The sequence below is a fragment of the Anomaloglossus baeobatrachus genome, chromosome 2 (assembly GCF_048569485.1).
Source record: "Anomaloglossus baeobatrachus isolate aAnoBae1 chromosome 2, aAnoBae1.hap1, whole genome shotgun sequence".
Lineage (NCBI taxonomy): Eukaryota > Metazoa > Chordata > Amphibia > Anura > Aromobatidae > Anomaloglossus > Anomaloglossus baeobatrachus.
The window spans coordinates 234,350,735-234,370,579 of NC_134354.1; the positions used below are offsets into that span (position 1 = coordinate 234,350,735).

Genomic DNA, 19,845 nt, shown 5'->3' on the forward strand with positions numbered 1-19,845 from the left:
CCGTGTACGTTTGGGAAACCTAAACTGGTGTTTCTCCTGCTGTGAAGCCGACTCCTCTATAGGTGGAGTTGGGGGAGAAAGATCTAGCACCTGGTTGATGGACGCTATAAGGTCATTTACTATGGCGTCCCCTTCAGGTGTATCAAGATTGAGAGCAACGTCAGGATCAGAGCCCTGAGCTGCGACCTCCGCCTCATCCTCCAGAGAGTCCTCATGCTGAGACCCCGAACAGCGTGATGAAGCCGGGGAAGGTTCCCAGCGAGCCCGCTTAGCCGGTCTGGGACTGCGGTCCGTGTCGGAGTCCTCCCCGTGGGACCTAGGTGTCACCCCAGGAGCACTCTGCTGCACCGACCGAGAGGGGCCTGGGGGCGATGAACTCCCAGTGCCCGGGGCCTGTGTGACCGATCTGGACTGCAAGGCTTCTAGTATCTTAGCAGACCATCTGTCCATAGACTGAGCCATGGATTGTGAAAGCGACTCAGAGAGTTTCTCAGCCAAAACTGCAAACTCTGTCCCTGCCACCTGGACAGTGGAAGCCGGCGGTTCTACCTGAGCCGAGGGTCCCACCAGTGCCCGAGGCTCCGGCTGAGTGAGTGCCACAGGGGCCAAGCATTGCACACAGTGAGGGTAGGTGGAACCTGCAGGTAACATAGCCGCACAAGAGGTACAGGTTGCAAAATAAGCCTGTGCCTTGGTACCCTTGCTCTTTGCGGACGACATGTTGTTGTCCTCCAAGAGATAAGTAAGGGATCACCGTGATCACTGAGGGATATATATAGCCTCAAGTTAACAGTACAGCCGAACCAGCAAATGTATACACAAAAGATATATATATATACAGTTCGGCACTCTGGGGGGTCCAGCACCGGCAGACCGGTGTGGCTTACCAACCGCTCTGTGTGGCCACCAGATTCCCTGCCCCGAGTAAGTGTCACAGGGGCCGAGCACTGCACACAATGAGGGTAGGTGGAACCTGCAGGTAGCATAGCCGCACATGAGGTACAGGTTGCAAAATAAGCCTGTGCCTTGGTACCCTTGCTCTTTGCGGACGACATGCTGTAGTCTCCTCTGAGAGTGATCACTGAGGGTATATAGCCAAAAGCAAAACAATGCGGCCGAACAGAGAAAATGTATACAAATATATATATATATATATATATATATATATATATATATATATATATACACACTTCGGCACCCAAGGGGGGCCAGCAGCGGGTAACCGGTGTGGCTTACCGACCGCCCAAAGCGGTTGTGTGTCCACCAGATTCCCTGCCTGGGCCTCCCAGAGCTGTAGAGCTCGTTCTGAAATCCTCCACCGGCAGAAGTGATTGTAAATATGGCTGCCAGAGTTCTCAGGGGAGGAGGGAGCCGTGGGCGTGACTAATAAAGTGCGGGAATCTGGTGCCCCACAGTGCTCAGTGAGGGGGGAGGAGAACACCTAAGTATGCTCCAGCCCTCACTGCCGACGTCCAGTCGACCGTCCCGCCCTTACCCCTGACTGGCAGGCCCGGGGGCGGGAGTTACTAGGCCGCAGAAGCCGGGGACTAAATTTAATAACGCGGCCGGCAAACAGGCGCGGTCGGCGCGGTAGTCCCGGTCGTCACAAAAAAACATGCACCGTCCCCAAGGGGACACAGAGTACCTTATAGATGCAGGGCCTGTCCCTGATGATACTCAGTCTCCTGTCCGTCAGATTCCCCCAGGGGCTGCGGAGGGAGCCCGGTCCCAGTGAATGGTGACCGGTTAGGATCCCACTTCTCCCAGAGCCTCTAAGGGATGGGGAAGGAAAAACGGCATGTGGCTCCAGCCTTTGTACCCGCAATGGGTACCTCAACCTTAACAGCACCGCCGACTTAGTGGGGTGAGAAGGGAGCATGCCGGGGGCCCTGTTAGGGCCCTCTTTTCTTCCATCCGATACAATCAGCAGCTGCTGCTGACTAAAATGGGAGCTTGAGTGAATGTGTGCCTCCTTCAACACAAAGCATAAAACTGAGGAGCCCGTGATGCACGGGAGGGTGTATAGGCAGAGGGGTTACAGTTTTTAAAGTGTAATACTTTGTGTGGCCTCCGGAGGCAGAAGCTATACACCCAATTGTCTGGGTCTCCCAATGGAGCGACAAAGAAACTTTATGTTCAAGGCATTGGTTTTACTTTTTTGACATGTCCCTCTCGGCCAACTAAGACTTATTTTCCCATTTTGGCTAATTGTTGGAGGTGCAAAGTGAGATCCTACCCTCGTTAACCAGAAGGTGGGGAAATTTCTGTATTATCAGTATTTATCAAGCATTTGTGTGTCTCAAGTGGTTAAAAAAAGAAAGGAAAATCATGCTACAGTCTCTCCAAATAGCACATTGAGGACAACCTGCCAACTCAGAGGACATTGAGACACAAAAATATAAAGCAAAAGAAAAGAAAACAACCCAAAGTCGCAATGTGGCTGCAGCACAAGTCACAGCAAAAGCTCTACTGACTGATGGCCCCCACTAATCACCTATTGACGGAAAACCCTTATTATGGATATTGCTGGAAATCCCCTTAAAGAGAATCTGTTACCAGGTTTTTGACACCTAATCTGAGAGCAGCATAATGTAGAGACTGAGATCCTGATTCCAGTGCCTAGTCACTTACTGGGCTGTTTGCTGTACTTTTGATAAAATCACAGTTTCATCAACAGGAGATTATCACTAGAGGAATAGTAAACCTGCTGCTATTTTGCATATTCATGAACTCTGTATAGCTCCGCCCCACCACTGACTGGCAGCAGAGTGGGCGGGGTTATACAGACCAGCATTCTGAAAACTGGTAGATCTCCAGTAAACAGGGATTTCCTCTAAACTGCAGCAAACAGCAGAGTAAATGATATATCACTGGAATCAGAGGCTCTGTCTATGAATCATGATGATCGCAGATGGGGTAGAGGAATCCTAGTTACAGATTCCATTTAATTACAACCAAATCCTTCCATTAAACTATCACTACTGGACAGAAAGAAAAACATTTTGTTCCCAACATCATTACCCCAAATGTAAATGGCTATAATGCCATCTACACCCCTCCTGTGCCCATATTCACAAATAACTACAGCTTTAAAAATATATGAGGGGCTGCTGATAAGTCTTTAGATTTACCCAGAAAGAAATGAGATAGGATAATGAAACTTTACATTTATTCCACATACTCTCCACTGATGACATCACACTTCTTACATTGGTATTCCAAGTTCTGTAAGCCTAGCAAAAAGAAGGATTTTGGTTGTGCCTCAAACCAGGCATCCGTAGTAGCCATGGCATCAGAAATGGTGTGAAATTTGGTATCCTTGAGGTGTTTCTTCAGGTTTGAAAACAGGTGATAGTCGGAGGGAGCTAGATCTGGTGAATAAGGTGGGTGGTCAACTAGCTGGAAGCCCAGCTCTGCCAGTTTTGCAGTGGTTGCTTCTGCAGTGGTTGCTTCTGCAGTGTGAGTGGAGGCATCGTCTTGCAGGAATAAGATTCCTTTGGACAGCTTGCCGCACCTTTTGGCCTTCAGAGCTGCCTTCAATTGGTCCAAAAGTTCAATGTAATACCTTGCATTGATGGTGGAACCTATTTGAAGGTAGTGCACTAGTAGCACGCCCTCCTTATCTCTGAACACAGACACCATCACCTTAGTTGCCGATTTTTGCAGCCTGAACTTCTTTGGATGAGAACCACTGTGCCGCCACTCTTTTGACTGCTCCTTGTTTTCAGGGTCATACAAATAAATCCAGGTCTCATTCATAGTGACCAGTCGATTGAAGACATTTTTATCAGTCTAGAAACACTGACAAACAGACCATGAAGTTTTCACTCGCATACTTCTCTGATCTGTTGTCAAACATTTGGGGAACAACTTTGCAGATAGCGTCCTCATGTCCAAATGTTCATGGATAATGACACAAACACGTTTACGGGAAATCTCCATGATGTCTGCTATTGCTTTAGCTGAAATTCGTCGATTCTCCAGTATGAGGTTGTGCACAGCATCGACGATCTCCGGAACAACAACCACTCTTGGTTGACCAGGACGTTCCTCATCATTGAAGCTGAAGTGGCCCGTTTTAAATTTGGCAACTCAGTTCTCAACTGTGGAATATGAAGGGCATTGATCCTCCAATGTCTATGACATATCACCATGAATATCCTTCGCGGACTTTCCTTGCAGAAGCAAGAATTTTATCACTCCGCTGCTCTCAGTTGCTGTGACTATCACATTAGACTCCGCCATTTTGTTTTCCTGCTGTGTAGAAAACTGTTGCCATAAGCAACAATCAAAAAATTTTGAAAACATATATTAGACACATAAGGCTTTCATGTGATGTAACATTCATTACCATAGAAACAAAAAAGATCACAAAGCCAAATACTTATCAGCAGCCCCTCGTATTTCATCTCCTTTTAGAAATGAGATGATTAACTTATTTTAACAATCCTGGCGATGTGCGACCTAAGAACTGTATTGTTCAGTAGATCCTGTCCCTTACTTGTGGCCCGACTCCTGGAATAAAGGCAACATCTTGGCAGAAATGCCATACAGGGAGATGATCTCAGGAGGCTGATACGAGTGCTCTACTCCGCCACTCATGTCTTCTGCTGAAGAGGGAGGCTCTGAAACTGGGGCCACGAAAAATCTAATGCTGACAAGAAAAATGAGAAAAATTAGGATTTTTTTGCAACAACAAAGTAGTAAAATACACTATATGTACACAAGTATTGGGCCCTAAACATTACACTCACAGAAGCTCTTATGACATCCAATCCTAAATTAATAGGCAGTAATATGGAGTCAGTTGCCAATTTACAGCTATAACTTCCTCTCTGCCGGGAAGGTTTTCTACAAGAGTTTCTACAAGTGTATCTGTGGAAATTATTTCCCACTCATCCAGAAGAGCATTCATAGGGTCAAACACTGATGTTACAGGGCTGACTCACTATCTCCATTTTAGCTCATTCCTAAGGTGTTCGAGGAGGTTGAGGGCTGTGGGGTCAGTAACAGAAACCTCCGACTCCTCAATATCCCCGACTCCCGACTACAACCTGCTTAGAACAAGCTTCACTACTTATGTACATAAAGTGGAGCACAGATTCATCTCAACTAAAAGCCTGGATCCTTAGACCAGGAATAGAACATTTATATGATATTTCATAATTTTTGCAATTTCTTATGAAACAAATATTCCGCACATACTGTATTGAAGCGCTGTACCCAATTTATTACATATTTTAAGAGTCTAAGTTGGTCCAATTTAAACCAAATCCACCAAAATGGACACAGACTACACAACACTGGTTGAGGGTAAGACTTTTTGAGGGCCAGCCAAATTATTCCATACCAAACTCACCTAATCATGTATCTATGGACCTTGCTGCGTGCACTAGGGCACAGTCATGTGGATCATAAAATGGCCTTCCCCAAACTGCTCAAAGCTACAGGCTTGCAATGATCCAAAATATCTTGGTATGCAGAAACATTAAAGGGGATGTCCACTACTTTTACACTGATGGCCTACCCTTAGGATAAGTGATCAATGTCTGATCAGCTTTGGTCTGGCACCCCTGCGGATCCTGCGCCTCAAAGCATTCAACTACAGTAAAGCAATGACAGCAGCAACGGCTCCGTGCACCGGACGCGATCATGTACGGGTCTATGAGCGGTCTGCAAGAAGCAGGTAAGAGGACATCCCAGGAACAGAGTTGTGTGTATGTGAACAACGGCATAATAGGGGACAAGAAGGGAACCGGAATTAGGACATTACTAAATGATGGGCACATTACTACAGGGCACAAGGATAGGACACATTATTATAGGATGGGGCACAAAGATGGGAACATAACTACAGCATGGACACATTACTACAGGATGGGGCACAAGAATGGACATATTACTATAGGATGGGCACAATACTACAGGATGGGGCACAAGAATAGACATATTACTACAGAATCAGCACAATACTAGAGGATGGGGCACAATAATAGACATATTACTACAGGATGGGCACAATACTACAGGATGGGGCACAAGAATGGGCACATTACTACAAGATACGGCACAAGGATGGGGCAACATTACTACAGGAGACAAGTATGGGGCATATTACATTTTATTGGTATCTATTTTTAGTTTTGGAATTTACCAGTAGCTGCTTCATTTCCCACCCTAGGCTTATACTCGAGTCAATAAGTTTTCTCAGTTTTTTGTGGTAAATTAGGGCCCTCAACTTATACCCCAGTATATATGGTAATTAACATTATTGGGTTATTCTAAGAAGAGGCAATTAATATTACAGTCTTGGAGTACCCTTTTAACTGCTAATTTCATACTTAGAAGAGCACTATTCAGACGGGTGAGCTGACAGCACGTTTATAATACATTTTCCATTGTGATCAATGATATACACATTGCACATGTTGGTTCTTAAATGAATGATGGTGGGATTAAATGATATGTCAGTATTCCTCTCTGAACCCTCTATTTTACTTATGTAGCCATACCACCACTGTATGGGGTACCTCTACCCCTTTTTGTTATGTATATTTTTTGTTGATATGTAATTGGTGGCACTAATAAAGACTTACGGTATAATAAAGATTCTTAAACCATTAACTCCAAATTCCTTTGTTTTTCTCCCCTCTAATGTCATACTTACTCTGGATGCTTCCAGTCTATCAGCACGATACTCTCCACTCCTTTACTGAGCTCCTTTACCTGCAGGATCTTACGTTGCTGCATAACCTGTAAGAATTTGGACAGCTGGAAGAAGGACGTTGAATAGATTAATAAGACATGGGGCAAAATTACAACATAATACATCAAATTCTGCAGGTCTTCATGAAAACGGGACAGGATTTCTAATATAATAATGTACAGATTAATTTACAATATTTTTCCTAAAATCAGATACCCACCAATAAAAGTCTTACACTAATTTTTAGAGGTCATGTAATTTAATATTTCTTCAGACTGCCTGTTTTCAAATGAAGCGATCCTGTCTGTTTCAATAAATACTTGTATACCCCCATGAAATAATTCTGGAGCGTCTTTTCTTAGATCTCTTTAGTGTGCGATTCCTCTGTTACCCCTCATGATAATGTGCAATTACCCAGAAATTTTCAAAAACGTAAATTAGGTGTGCCTATATTCGCTATTAGAGAACAGTGTGACTTGTGATTTCCTATAAATGAGTCTGAAAGTGTCTGGAGACTGTGACTTATATTTTCTGTGTGTTTTATATACTGTAATTTTCGGATTATAAGACGCACTTTTCCTCCCAAAAATTTGGGAGGAAAATGAGGGGTGCGTCTTAAAATCCAAATATAGCCTACCGGTGGGGCTGTCTGTGCGGGCGACCGGGTGCCTGTGGCTGTGTGCGTGTGGCAAGGTGCCTTAAGGAGACCGGGTTGCCTGTGGCTGCGTGCCGGCTGCCTGTCAGTGCCGGCTGCCTCTCTGTCCCGGCGGCCAGCTGCTTCTCTGTGCGGGTGGGCGGGCAACCTGCTTGCTGCCACCATGTGCGTACGGCTGTGCGGACTGCAGTGGCTGTGCGGTGGGTGTCCCAGTGTGTCCACGGTCCCGGTTTCAAATGATGGCGCCAGGTGTCTGCGCGTGCGCAGATGGAGCTCTTGGATGAGAGCTCCATCTGTGCATGCGCCGCTCTGGGCGCCATCACTTGAACCGGGACCACGGACACACCGCACTGGCCTGCTCCACCACTGAGCCGTCGCCGCCACTGCCACCATTGAGCCGTTGCCGCTGCTGCCACCACTGAGCTGTCGCCGCCGCTGGCACCACTGACCTGTCACCGCTGCCACCACTGAGCAGTCACCGCCGCTGCCACCACTGAGCCGTCACCACAGCTGTCACTACTGACCCGCCGCTGCGACCACTGGCCACCGCTACCAGCACAACCTCTGCCTCCAGTGACCCTGCTTCACCACCACTGCTGCCCCCCCTATGGTAAGACAACACCGGAGTATAAGTATATATTTTTTTTTCCCTTTTTTTGATCTCTAAATTTGGGGTGCGTCTTATAATCCGGTGCGTCTTATATAACGAAAAATACGGTATATTTTATATATTATATTTACACATCCATTAGCTAAATTACTGACAAAAAGATGAAATGTATTTTAATAATTGACGTTTTGCCAACTTATGTCAAAACTTTCTGATAAACAGAGCAAGACTGTATTCTGGATAGCATACCTTTTTGTAACTGGACTTCTTTATGTCCACTTGCTGTCCTTCAGGGCTACAAAGTAAATCAATTAACAAAAGTAATGAAAAAAGGCCATGATAATAAAAAGGTACCATAGTTTTCTGGCCCATGCCCAGGCCATTGGCTCTTAGTTCACTAATGCTATAGGAAGGTAAGGCCAGATTTGGCCAACCTTAACGGGATAATCATGATTCAAAGTGTAAATTCACTTTAATAATTGTCGGTATAGTCTGCTCTTAAACCAAGTTACTCTTATATCAAAGCGAATTTTCCCATAGGAAATTATTGAAACGCAGCCAATTTGTTCCACAAACAAAAAATATTTACTGCATTTATACAAACTTATTACAGTAATATAAAATAATGTACTGTATTAATATACAATTATTACAGTATACTAATACAAAATACTGTGCAGTACAGTAAAAGCATATAAAACAAATTAAACTGTATGCTAGCTTACAATAGAATTGTTGGTGTGCAAGAGGTACTATAAAGAGGAAAAATGATGTATAAATATGACAATCTTTATTCTAGTAGAATACACAAAAAAACACCCCCCAAATCTATTCTTCCCAAAATAAGGGCAGAACTAAGCCAAATGGAATACTGCCCAGGCAATTAGATTACAATGTGCTGTACTGGTAGCAGAAAGAAGTACAATACTGTATCCACAAAAAAGAGAATTTTGTTACTTACCGTAAATTCTTTTTCTTATAGTTCCGTCATGGGAGACCCAGACCATGGGTGTATAGCTACTGCCTCCGGAGGACACACAAAGTTACTACACTCAAACGTGTAGCTCCTCCCTCCTAGCATATACACCCCCTGCTAGCCAGTCCTAGCCAGTTTAGTGCAAAAGCTGAAGGAGGACATCCACCCACAAGAAGAGACAGAGTAAAATCCGGAAGAACCGGAACGTCTGTCTACAACAATAACAGCCGGTGAAGACACACGGAACAAGAAACCTGCCAACAGGCAATAGGGAGGGTGCTGGGTCTCCCATGACGGAACTATAAGAAAAAGAATTTACGGTAAGTAACAAAATTCTCTTTTTCTTCATCGTTCCTATGGGAGACCCAGACCATGGGACGTCCTAAAGCAGTCCATGGGTGGGAATAAACAGACAACTGAGAAGCAGGCAAACCCAACTTCACAAATGGGCGACAGACGCCTGAAAGATGCGTCTGCCCAAGCCCGCGTCTGCCAAAGCAAGAGCATGCCTTGGATAGAGCTTCGAAAAAGTATGCAGACTAATTCGAGCTGCAGTCTGACAGACCTACTGAGCCGTAGCCTGGCGACTGAAAGCCCAAAAGGCACCGACAGGTCTGATCAAATGTGCTCTGATCCCCGGCGGGGAAGGCACTTGAGTACACTGGCAGGCCTCGGAAATGGCCGACCTAAGCCAACGAACCAGGGTCGGCTTAGATGCCGAGAGACCGCTACGTTGACTAACAGTCAGTACCAGAGAGAGGTGCACCGCCTAATAACGGCGGTGCGAGACACATAGATCCGGGGCGCCCGCACCAGATCCAGCATATGCAACGCTTCCTCAAAGCGATGAACAGGAGCCGGACAAAAGGAAGGCAGGAAAATTGCCCCGGATTAGGTGGAAGCAGTAACCACCTTAAGGAAAAAAGTCCGGAGTCAAACGGAGACCACCTTGTCTTGATGCAAAAGACCAAAAAGGGGGTGACTCAGAGAGAGTGCAGCCAGAACTCCCTGGCGGGAAATTCTAGCCACCAGAAAGACTACTTTCTGTGAAAGATGAAACAAGGAAACCTGCCTAAGAGGCGCAAAGGGGGGTTTCCGGGAACCGGGAGGACCGGATTAAGGTCCCAGGGCTCCATAGGCCGCCGGAAAGGCGGAATGATGTGAGATGCGCCCTTAAAGGAGCGCACCGGAGCCAGCCGGACGATACGCCGCTGGCACATACTGACAGAGCCGAGACCTGTCCCTTAATGAGGGATAGTCCTAGCTGTAGACCGGACTGTGGAAGGGACAGGAGGGTCGGCAAGGCTAAAAAGGTCCAAGGACACTTTGGGGCTCGAGTCATAGCGGAGATGACTTCAGGAAGGATACCAGAAGTCGCCAAGATCCAGGACTCAATAGCTACGCCGTCAATCTGAGAATCCAGAATTCTGACGGAAAAAACGGACCTTTTGAGAAAAGGTCTGGACGGTCCGGAAGATGCCATGGCAACCCAACGGACAGAAGGAGCAGGTCAGGGTATCAAGCCTGCCTGGGTCAGTCTGGAGTAAGAGAATGACCCGACGGCCCCCTTTACTGATCTTGCGCAGGACTCTGGGCAAGAGGTAGAGACGAAGCTGGGATCAAACATGAACCAGTGTGTCTACCGCAAAACCTGAGGATTGTGGACCACGGTTGGACAGCTGAAATAGTCTGCCTCGCAGTTTTGACATCTAGGATGTGGGCTGCGGATACGGTGGACTAGGAGTCCCTTGTCCACTGAAGAATGTTGAGGCGCTAAGATTGCCAGGCGGCTGAGTGTCCCGCCCTGGAAGTTGATGTAGGAAAACGCTGTCACGTTGTCCGACTGGACTCGAATGTGCCTAGCCGCCAACAGATGGTGAAGGCTTAGAGAGCTAGAAATACAGCTCTGATTTCCAGCCCATTGATGGAGATATACTGCTCCCAAGGCGGAAAGACCAGCACCCTGGTGAGGGTCACCCGGGACGGGGCCAGGAAGTCCCTGAGACAGAGTGGCCGAAACCACCACTGAAAACGAGCCCCTGGTCAGTGGCAAAGCCACCACCCCGTGGAAGGAGGGAGTTCGCGTGTGCAGCGGAAAACATCCAGTCTCAGAGGACGCAGGAGAAATTGGGCAAGGAATCACTTCCATTGACGCCACCGTCTGACCAGCACCTGTATTTGGTGTCTGATAGAACGACGTCGACCGCCAGCGGAGGGACTACTGATCGACTAAGAGCAGCTTTACAAGAGCCGACAGAGTCTCGAATTGCGTCCCTGAGAACCTCTGGTTCGAAGTCAGAGTGGACTTGAACAGAATGACAAGCCACCCGAATAGGTTAGAGTGGCGAGAGTAAGCGAAGTACTCTGCTAAGAGTCTGCACTGGATGAAGCCCCGAGAAGAAGGCCGTCCAGGGCAAACGATCACTGCCAATCCCTAGGGGTGCAGGACCCTAATCACAGCAGCCCCAATGAGAATACTCGAGGGGCCGTGGCTAACCCCAAGGGAAGAACCACGAATTGGACCACTCCGATGGCAAAACGTAGTCAACGCTGGTGTGAAACTGCGATTGACCCCTGCAGAAAGGCATCTCTGATGCCGATGGCTGCTAGGGAATCTCCTTGGGTTCTTGATTGATCCGGTGAAAAAAACACACGGAACAAGACCGAGACTCCATGTGAACACGCCACACCTGACCATGCTTGAAAAGCTAAAGATCCAGGTCGGAAGGCACCGCCCTCTTCGGGTACTAGAAATAGATTTAAACAAAAATCTCAGAACCGTTCCCAGTCAGGAACCGGTACAATTCCTCCATTGGCCTGCAAGAAATGCCACAGCCTGTGAGAAGGCGGCGGCCTTGGAGCCGGGAGGGGGTGACAGAAAAAATCTGTTTGGCGGGTGGACAGAATTCCATCCTGTAGCCATGGGAGATATATCCCGCCCCCACTGAACGGAGACGTGTTAGAACCATACGTCGCCAAGTGGAGGGAGCCTGCCACCGACCAGGAGGAGGTTGGCGTGGCTAGATAGCTCGGAGGAAGCTGACTAAGTGGCAGCATCTCCTGCGGTCTTCTGAAGACGCAGCTTCAAGCCAATTGGTTCTATGAACCTAGGCCGAGCTAGAGGACGATCAGATGGAGGAACGGAAACCACCGAAACCTCAACTGATTCCTGCCCTGGACAGGATCCCTGGTTTAGGTTTGTGGCAAGGAAGAACTCTCCTCGCCAAGAGCTTCCTAAATTTCATCCAGTTGGTTCCGAAGAAACTGGTCCCACCAAAGGGGAGCCCAGCAAGGAACCTCTATAGAGGCATCTGCCTTCCATTTCCGAAGCCACAGGAGCCTGCGGATAGTGAGGAAGTAGCCAAGACCACCGCCGTGCGGTGTCCAGCATGGCAGACCTGGCAGAGGATGAGAAGACTGAAGTTTGGAAGTTCAGGCAACCGTCTTGGGCATAGCGTCCTTGTGAGGGAAAGCATCTCCTCAGAGGAGCCATCAGCCACTGACGTAACGGTCCGGGCTGAGCCACCTGAGGTGAATGAGCCCACCTTTTGACCACCATTGGTGGACAGGGGAAACACAGTCCTCAGAATCACGCTTCATGGGAAGCGACTGTCAGAGCGGACCCTGGGCTGGTCACAGGGCCTGAAAACTGGAGTGGTTAAGGAACACACATAGTGTTCCCCTAGATAAGGTAACTCCGGCGGATTGAGGTCCAGTACAATAATTAATGTACCGTGGGATCCTTATAGAGGTGCCGTCAGCCACTGATACAACTATCCGGGCTGAAAGTCTAGACACCGGAGTGGCCACCCCTGGCGAATGAGTACACTCCTTGACCACCTCTGATGGGAGGGGGAGACAGGCAGCAGAACCCCGCTGTGGGATCTGCAGGACAGGCTGTGGGCTCGGACGCAGCGGGCTGAAAACTGGAGTGGTTAAGGAACACGCTCCTCGTCCTGTTAAAGGTATACTGATGCCTTTTTGCCAGCGGGGAATACTCCCCTGATACAGGCGGATGGAGGTCCAGTACAAGTATAATGGACGCAATCCAATCATTCGCATCCGCGTCACCTACGGACGGATCAAAGTACCTAAAGTAGCGTCCGAGCCCCTGGTAGAGACATCCTCCTCGCCCAGTGAGTCAGCTCGTAATCGGAGCTGCGAGACGGGGAGTACAGGGGACCCTACGTCTCCCTGTGAGGAGGACGGGGTCTGTGAGCTTTGCTGAGCGAGCAGAAAACGCCCTGAGAAGGGGGCTGCATGCTCAGCAGATGCCGGGACAGCCGACCCCTGGAAAAAAGATTCCCCCAGGGGTCAGCCACCGAAACCGGAGGAGCTGGAGGGACCATAAATGAGCCTCCAAGCTGAGGGGCCACAGTGGTTATGAGCTCGGTAGAGCCGTACGAGACCACCAAGCCTGCAGCCTCGCTCCGTGAGACATGCTGCAGAGGTGGGGGGCTCTGTCTAGAATGTTTAGAATACCCAAGACAGGGGTTCAGCCCGGGGAGACTCCAGGCTGAGGTACCACCACATAAGAACCATTACAGTGTGGGTCTGTGCTAGTTCAGACAATATGCCTACATGCAGAACATGTAGTGTACAGCCTTGGAGCTTTGCTCCTAGTGTGAGACATGCTGCTGAGGAGGAGGTTCTATAATAAAGAATTAACTCCTTCAGAATGCCCTGCTAGTGTATAAAAGTGCACAACCAGAGGTTGTGACTTATCAGGCCGCTATTATGAGTGCCCCCCGGGTTCCAAGCCTGGACCCCCAGCCAGATATCCACTCCCTCTGCACTGCAGAGCAGCCAGCGCCGACCAGCGTACTAAGAACGCTGAGAAAATGGCGCCCGAGTGAGGGGGGGGGGGGGGGCGGGGGTTAATCAAAAAAGGATGCATGTGTGTGTGTGATCCTCCTGACACAAAGCATGAAACTGGCTAGGACTGGCTAGCAGGGGGTGTATATGCTAGGAGGGAGGAGCTACACGTTTGAGTGTAGTAACTTTGTGTGTCCTCCGGAGGCAGTAGCTATACACCCATGGTCTGGGTCTCCCATAGGAACGATGAAGAAAGCAAATTGATAGACATGCTATATAGTATATACTGTACAATGGTATACTGTGTACAGTATACAGTAAATATGTACAGAAAGTTACCTCCAGAGTGGGTCAGAACGTGGTGAAAGGACAGAACCAGACGTGTGCATGGTGAGTATCTGCTCTTATTACAAATCATTGCTCTAAAACCAAGTTACACATTTGTAAAAAGCTTTGCTTGTCTTGCAAAACGCTCTCAAACCAAGTTACTCTTAATCCAAGATTCCACTGTACTTTATTAAATGATATTGGTCTGTTTACAACTAAATGTTTAGCTTATGGAAGAAAAAGAAGGGAATTTTGTTTACTTACCATAAATTCCTTTTCTTCTAGCTCCTATTGGGAGACCCAGACAATTGGGTGTATAGCTTCTGCCTCCGGAGGCCACACAAAGTATTACACTTTAAAAAGTGTAACCCCTCCCCTCTGACTATACACCCTCCCGTGGATCACGGGCTCCTCAGTTTTGGTGCAAAAGCAGGAAGGAGAAAACCTATAAATTGGTCTAGGGTAAATGCAATCCGAAGGATGTTCGGAGAACTGAAGACCATGAACCAAAAGAACAATTCAACATGAACAACATGTGTACACAAAAGAACAACCAGCCCGAAGGGAACAGGGGCGGGTGCTGGGTCTCCCAATAGGAGCTAGAAGAAAAGGAATTTACGGTAAGTAAACAAAATTCCCTTCTTCTTTGTCGCTCCATTGGGAGACCCAGACAATTGGGACGTCCAAGAGCAGTCCCTGGGTGGGTAAAAGAATACCTCAATAAAAAGAGCCGAAAAAACGGCCCCCTCTTACAGGTGGGCAACCGCCGCCTGAAGGACTCGCCTACCTAGACTGGCGTCTGCCGAAGCATAGGTATGCACTTGATAGTGTTTCGTGAAAGTGTGCAGACTAGACCACGTAGCTGCCTGACACACCTGCTGAGCCGTAGCCCGGTGCCGCAATGCCCAGGATGCACCCACGGCTCTGGTAGAATGGGCTTTCAGCCCTGAAGGAAGCGGAGGCCCTGAAGAACGGTAGGCTTCGAGAATCGGTTCCTTGATCCACCGAGCCAAGGTTGACTTGGAAGCCTGCGAGCCCTTACGCTGGCCAGCGACAAGGACAAAGAGCGCATCTGAACGACGCAGGGGCGCCGTGCGAGACACGTAGAGCCGGAGTGCTCTCACAAGATCCAAAGAGTGCAAATCCTTTTCACACTGGTGAATTGGATTAGGGCAAAATGAAGGCAAGGAGATATCCTGATTGAGATGAAAAGGGGATACCACCTTAGGGAGAAATTCCAGGACCGGACGCAGAACCACCTTATCCTGGTGAAACACCAGGAAGGGGGCTTTGCATGACAGCGCTGCAAGCTCAGACACTCTCCGAAGTGATGTGACTGCCACTAGGAAGGCCACCTTCTGCGAAAGACGTGATAGAGAGACATCCCGCAGCGGCTCGAAAGGTGGTTTCTGAAGAGCCGTTAGCACCCTGTTAAGATCCCAGGGTTCCAGCGGACGCTTGTAAGGTGGGACTATGTGGCAAACTCCCTGCAGGAACGTGCGGACCTGCGGAAGCCTGGCTAGGCGCTTTTGAAAAAACACGGAGAGCGCCGATACTTGGCCCTTGAGAGAGCCAAGTGACAAACCCTTGTCCATTCCGGATTGAAGGAATGAAAGAAAAGTGGGTAAGGCAAACGGCCATGGAGTAAAACCGTTATTAGCGCACCAGGATAGGAAGATTTGCCAAGACCTATAATAGATCTTGGCGGACGTAGGCTTACTGGCCTGTCTCATGGTGGCAATGACATCCTGAGATAACCCTGAAGACGCTAGGAGCCAGGACTCAATGGCCACACAGTCAGGTTGAGGGCCAGAGAATTCAGATGGAAAAACGGGCCTTGTGACAGCAAGTCTGGGCGGTCTGGAAGCGCCCACGGTTGACCCACCGTGAGATGCCACAGATCCGGGTACCACGACCGCCTCGGCCAGTCTGGAGCGACGAGAATGGCGCGACGGCAGTCGGACCTGATCTTGCGTAACACTCTGGGCAGCATCGCCAGAGGAGGAAACACATAAACCAGTCGAAACTGCGACCAATCCTGAACTAACGCGTCCGCCGCCAGAGCTCTGTGATCCTGAGACCGTGCCATGAATGCCGGGACTTTGTTGTTGTGCCGTGACGCCATGAGATCGACGTCCGGCATTCCCCAGCGGCGACAGATCTCTCGAAACACGTCTGGGTGCAGAGACCATTCCCCCGCGTCCATGCCCTGACGACTGAGAAAATCTGCTTCCCAGTTTTCTACGCCCGGGATGTGAACTGCGGAGATGGTGGAAGCTGTGGCTTCCACCCACTGCAGAATCCGTTCTGCGCGAACGGGACTGCCTCTATAGCTGCCACCATCTTCCCCAGGAAGTGCATGAGGCGCCTTAAGGGGTGTGACTGACTCCGAAGAAGGGATTGCACCCCTGCCTGCAGAGAAAGCTGTTTGTCGCTCGGAAGCTTGACTAACGCTTGCTAGGTATGAAACTCCATCCCAAGGTACGTCAGTGATTGGGTCGGTGTCAACTTGGATTTCGGGAAGTTGATGATCCACCCGAACCGCTGGAGAGTCGCCAGAGCGACAGATAGACTTTGTTGACACGCCACCCGAGACGGGGCCCTGACTAGGAGATCGTCCAAGTAGGGAATCACCGAGTGGCCCTGAGAATGCAGGACCGCCACAACGGATGCCATGACTTTGGTGAAAACCCGTGGTGCTGTCGCCAAGCCGAAAGGCAATGCCACGAACTGGAGGTGTTCGTCCCCGATGGCGAAACGCAGGAAACGTTGATGCTCGGGTGCGATCGGTACATGGAGATAAGCATCCTTGATGTCGATCGATGCTAGGAAGTCTCCTTGTGACATCGAGGCGATGACCGAGCGGAGAGATTCCATCCGGAACCGTCTGGTTCTCACATGTCTGTTGAGTAGCTTGAGGTCCAGAACGGGACGGAATGACCCGTCCTTTTTTGGCACCACAAACAAGTTGGAGTAAAATCCGCGACCACGTTCCTGAAGGGGAACGGGGATCACAACTCCTTACATCTTTAGAGCGGCTACTGCCTGAAAAAGTGCGTCGGCCTGAGCGGGGGGCGGAGAGGTTCTGAAGAAACGAGCCGCAGGACGAGAGCTGAACTCTATCCTGTAACCATGAGACAGAATGTCTCTCACCCATCGGTCTTGAACATGTGGCCACCAGGCGTCGCCAAAGCGGGAGAGCCTGCCACCGACCGAGGATGCGGTCAGGGGAGGCCGAGAGTCATGAGGAAGCCGTCTTGGAGGCAGTGCCTCCTGCGGCCTTTTGTGGGCGAGACTTGGATCGCCACGCATAGGAGTTCCTCTGGCCTTTCTCCGGCCTGTTGGACGAAGAGGATTGGGACTTGGCGGAGGGACGAAAGGACCGAAATCTCGATTGAACCTTTCTCTGTTGAGGTCTCTTAGGTTTGGCCTGGGGTAAGGAGGAATCCTTTCCTTTGGATTCCTTAATAATCTCATCCAATCGTTCGCCAAACAAACGGTCGCCAGAAAACGGAAAACCGGTTAAGAACCTCTTGGAAGCCGAATCTGCCTTCCATTCGCGCAGCCACATGGCCCTGCGGACTGCCACAGAGTTAGCGGATGCTACAGCTGTACGGCTAGCAGAGTCCAGGACGGCGTTCATGGCGTAGGATGAAAAGGCTGACGCCTGAGAGGTCAAAGACGCAACTTGCGGAGCAGAATTACGTGTGACAGCATTAATCTCAGTCAGACAAGCCGAGATAGCTTGGAGTGCCCACACGGCTGCAAAGGCTGGGGCAAAAGACGCGCCCGTGGCCTCATAGATGGACTTCACCAGGAGCTCTATCTGTCTGTCAGTGGCATCATTTAGCGATGAGTCATCTGCAACCGACACCACGGATCTAGCCGCCAATCTTGAGACTGGAGGATCCACCTTGGGACAGTGAGCCCAACCCTTAACGACTTCAGATGGGAAGGGGTAACGCGTGTCAGTGAGTCGCTTAGTAAAGCGCTTGTCCGGGACCGCTCTGGGCTTCTGGACAGCGTCCCTGAAGTTAGAGTGATCAAAAAACGTATTGCGTGTACGTTTGGGGAACCGAAACTGGTGTTTCTCCTGCTGAGACGCCGACTCCTCTACAGGAGGAGGCGGGGGAGAGAGATCTAACACCTGGTTGATGGACGAGATAAGATCATTTACTAAGGCGTCCCCCTCAGGTGTATCAAGGTTAAGGGCGACGTCAGGGTCAGAGCCCTGAGCTGCGACGTCCGCCTCGTCCTCCAGAGAGTCCTCAAGCTGGGATCCCGAGCAGCGAGAGGAAGTCGAGGAAGAGTCCCAGCGAGGCCGCTTAGCCGGTCTAGGACTACGGTCCGGGCAGGAGTCTTCCGCCTGAGATCGAGGGGCCAACCTATGAGCGCGCTGTGGCGCGGACCGAGAGGGGCCTGGAGGCGACGAGCCAACAGGGGCCGGGGCCTGTGAAAGGTCCGGTCTGTACTGCAAAGCCTCTAGCAGCTTAGAAGACCATTTGTCCATAGACTGAGCCATGGATTGTGAAAGTGACTCAGAGTTTCTCAGCAAAAGAGGCGAACTCTGTCCCTGCAGCGGAGCAGGGGGGTCTACATGAGCCGAGGGGCCCACCAGTGTCCGAGGCTCCGGCTGAGCAAGCGAAACAGGGGTCGAGCATTGCTCACAGTGAGGGTAGGTGGAACCCGCAGGTAACATAGCCCCACAAGAGGTAAAGGCCGCAAAAAAACCCTGTGCCTTAGCAGCTTTGCTCCTTGTGGACGACATGCTGTTGTCTCCTAGGAGAGTGATCACTGAGGGTATATGGGAAAGGGGTATACAGCCCGACCGAACAGATATATATATATATATATATATATATATATATATATATATATATATATATATACGTATCTAATCCGGCACCCTAGGGGGACCAGCACCGGGTGACCGGTGTGGCTTACCGACCGCTAACGAAACGAGCGGAGTGTGTCCTCCAGATTCCCTGCCTTGGATCCCCCGGAGCTGCAGAGCTGTTCACTGAGAATCCTCCACCGGCAGAATGCCAAAAAATGGCTGCCGGAGCTCTCAGGGGAGGAGTGGAGCCGTGGGCGGCGCCAGCAAAGTGCGGGAATCTGGGGTCCCCACAGTGATCAGTGAGGGGGGAGGAAACATGCAGGATGCTCCAGCCCTCACATCCGACGTCAGGTCGGTAATCCCGCCCTTACCCCTGACAGGCAGGCCCGGGGGCGGGATTTTTGCGACTAGGCCGCGATGAAGCCGGGGACTAAATTTGAGACCGCGCCCGACAAGCAGGCACGGTCGGCACGGAAGTCCACCGGCTTCCTGAATTCAGCAGCCGCCGCGGCTTCCGGGAAGAAGGTGCGCTCCCTGCACAGTCCCCTATGGGGACACAGAGTACCTTTGAGTTGCAGGGCCCGGTCCCTGAGGTTGAAGAGGCTCCGGTCCGGCAGGTTCCCACAGGGGCTGCGGATGGAGCACGGTCCCAGTAAATGGATGACCGCTTAGGATCCCACTTCTCCCAGAGCCGCTTAAGGGATGGTGAAGGAGACGGCATGTGGCTCCAGCCTCTGTACCCGCAATGGGTACTTCAACCTTAACAACACCGCCGACGTAGTGGGGTGAGAAGGGAACATGCCGGGGGCCCCCGTGGGGGCCCTCTTTTCTTCCAACCTAACTAAGTTGAGAATGCATGAGTGGATGTGTGCCTCCTTCCACACAAAGCATAAAACTGAGGAGCCCGTGATCCACGGGA

The 19,845-nt window shown here is 50.0% G+C and overlaps 1 protein-coding gene across 1 annotated transcript in view; it reads right to left on the minus strand.

Annotated features, from left to right (window-relative positions):
* EIF2D (eukaryotic translation initiation factor 2D) overlaps positions 1 to 19,845 on the minus strand; it is a 102,719-nt gene that overhangs the window by 30,049 nt on the left and 52,825 nt on the right. Inside the window, exons 8-10 of the mRNA XM_075333692.1 lie at positions 8,221 to 8,266; positions 6,668 to 6,771; positions 4,502 to 4,654 (exon numbers count right to left, since the gene is read on the minus strand). Coding sequence (XP_075189807.1) covers positions 4,502 to 4,654; positions 6,668 to 6,771; positions 8,221 to 8,266 — 303 coding nt within the window. The remainder of the gene's footprint in view (positions 1 to 4,501; positions 4,655 to 6,667; positions 6,772 to 8,220; positions 8,267 to 19,845) is intronic.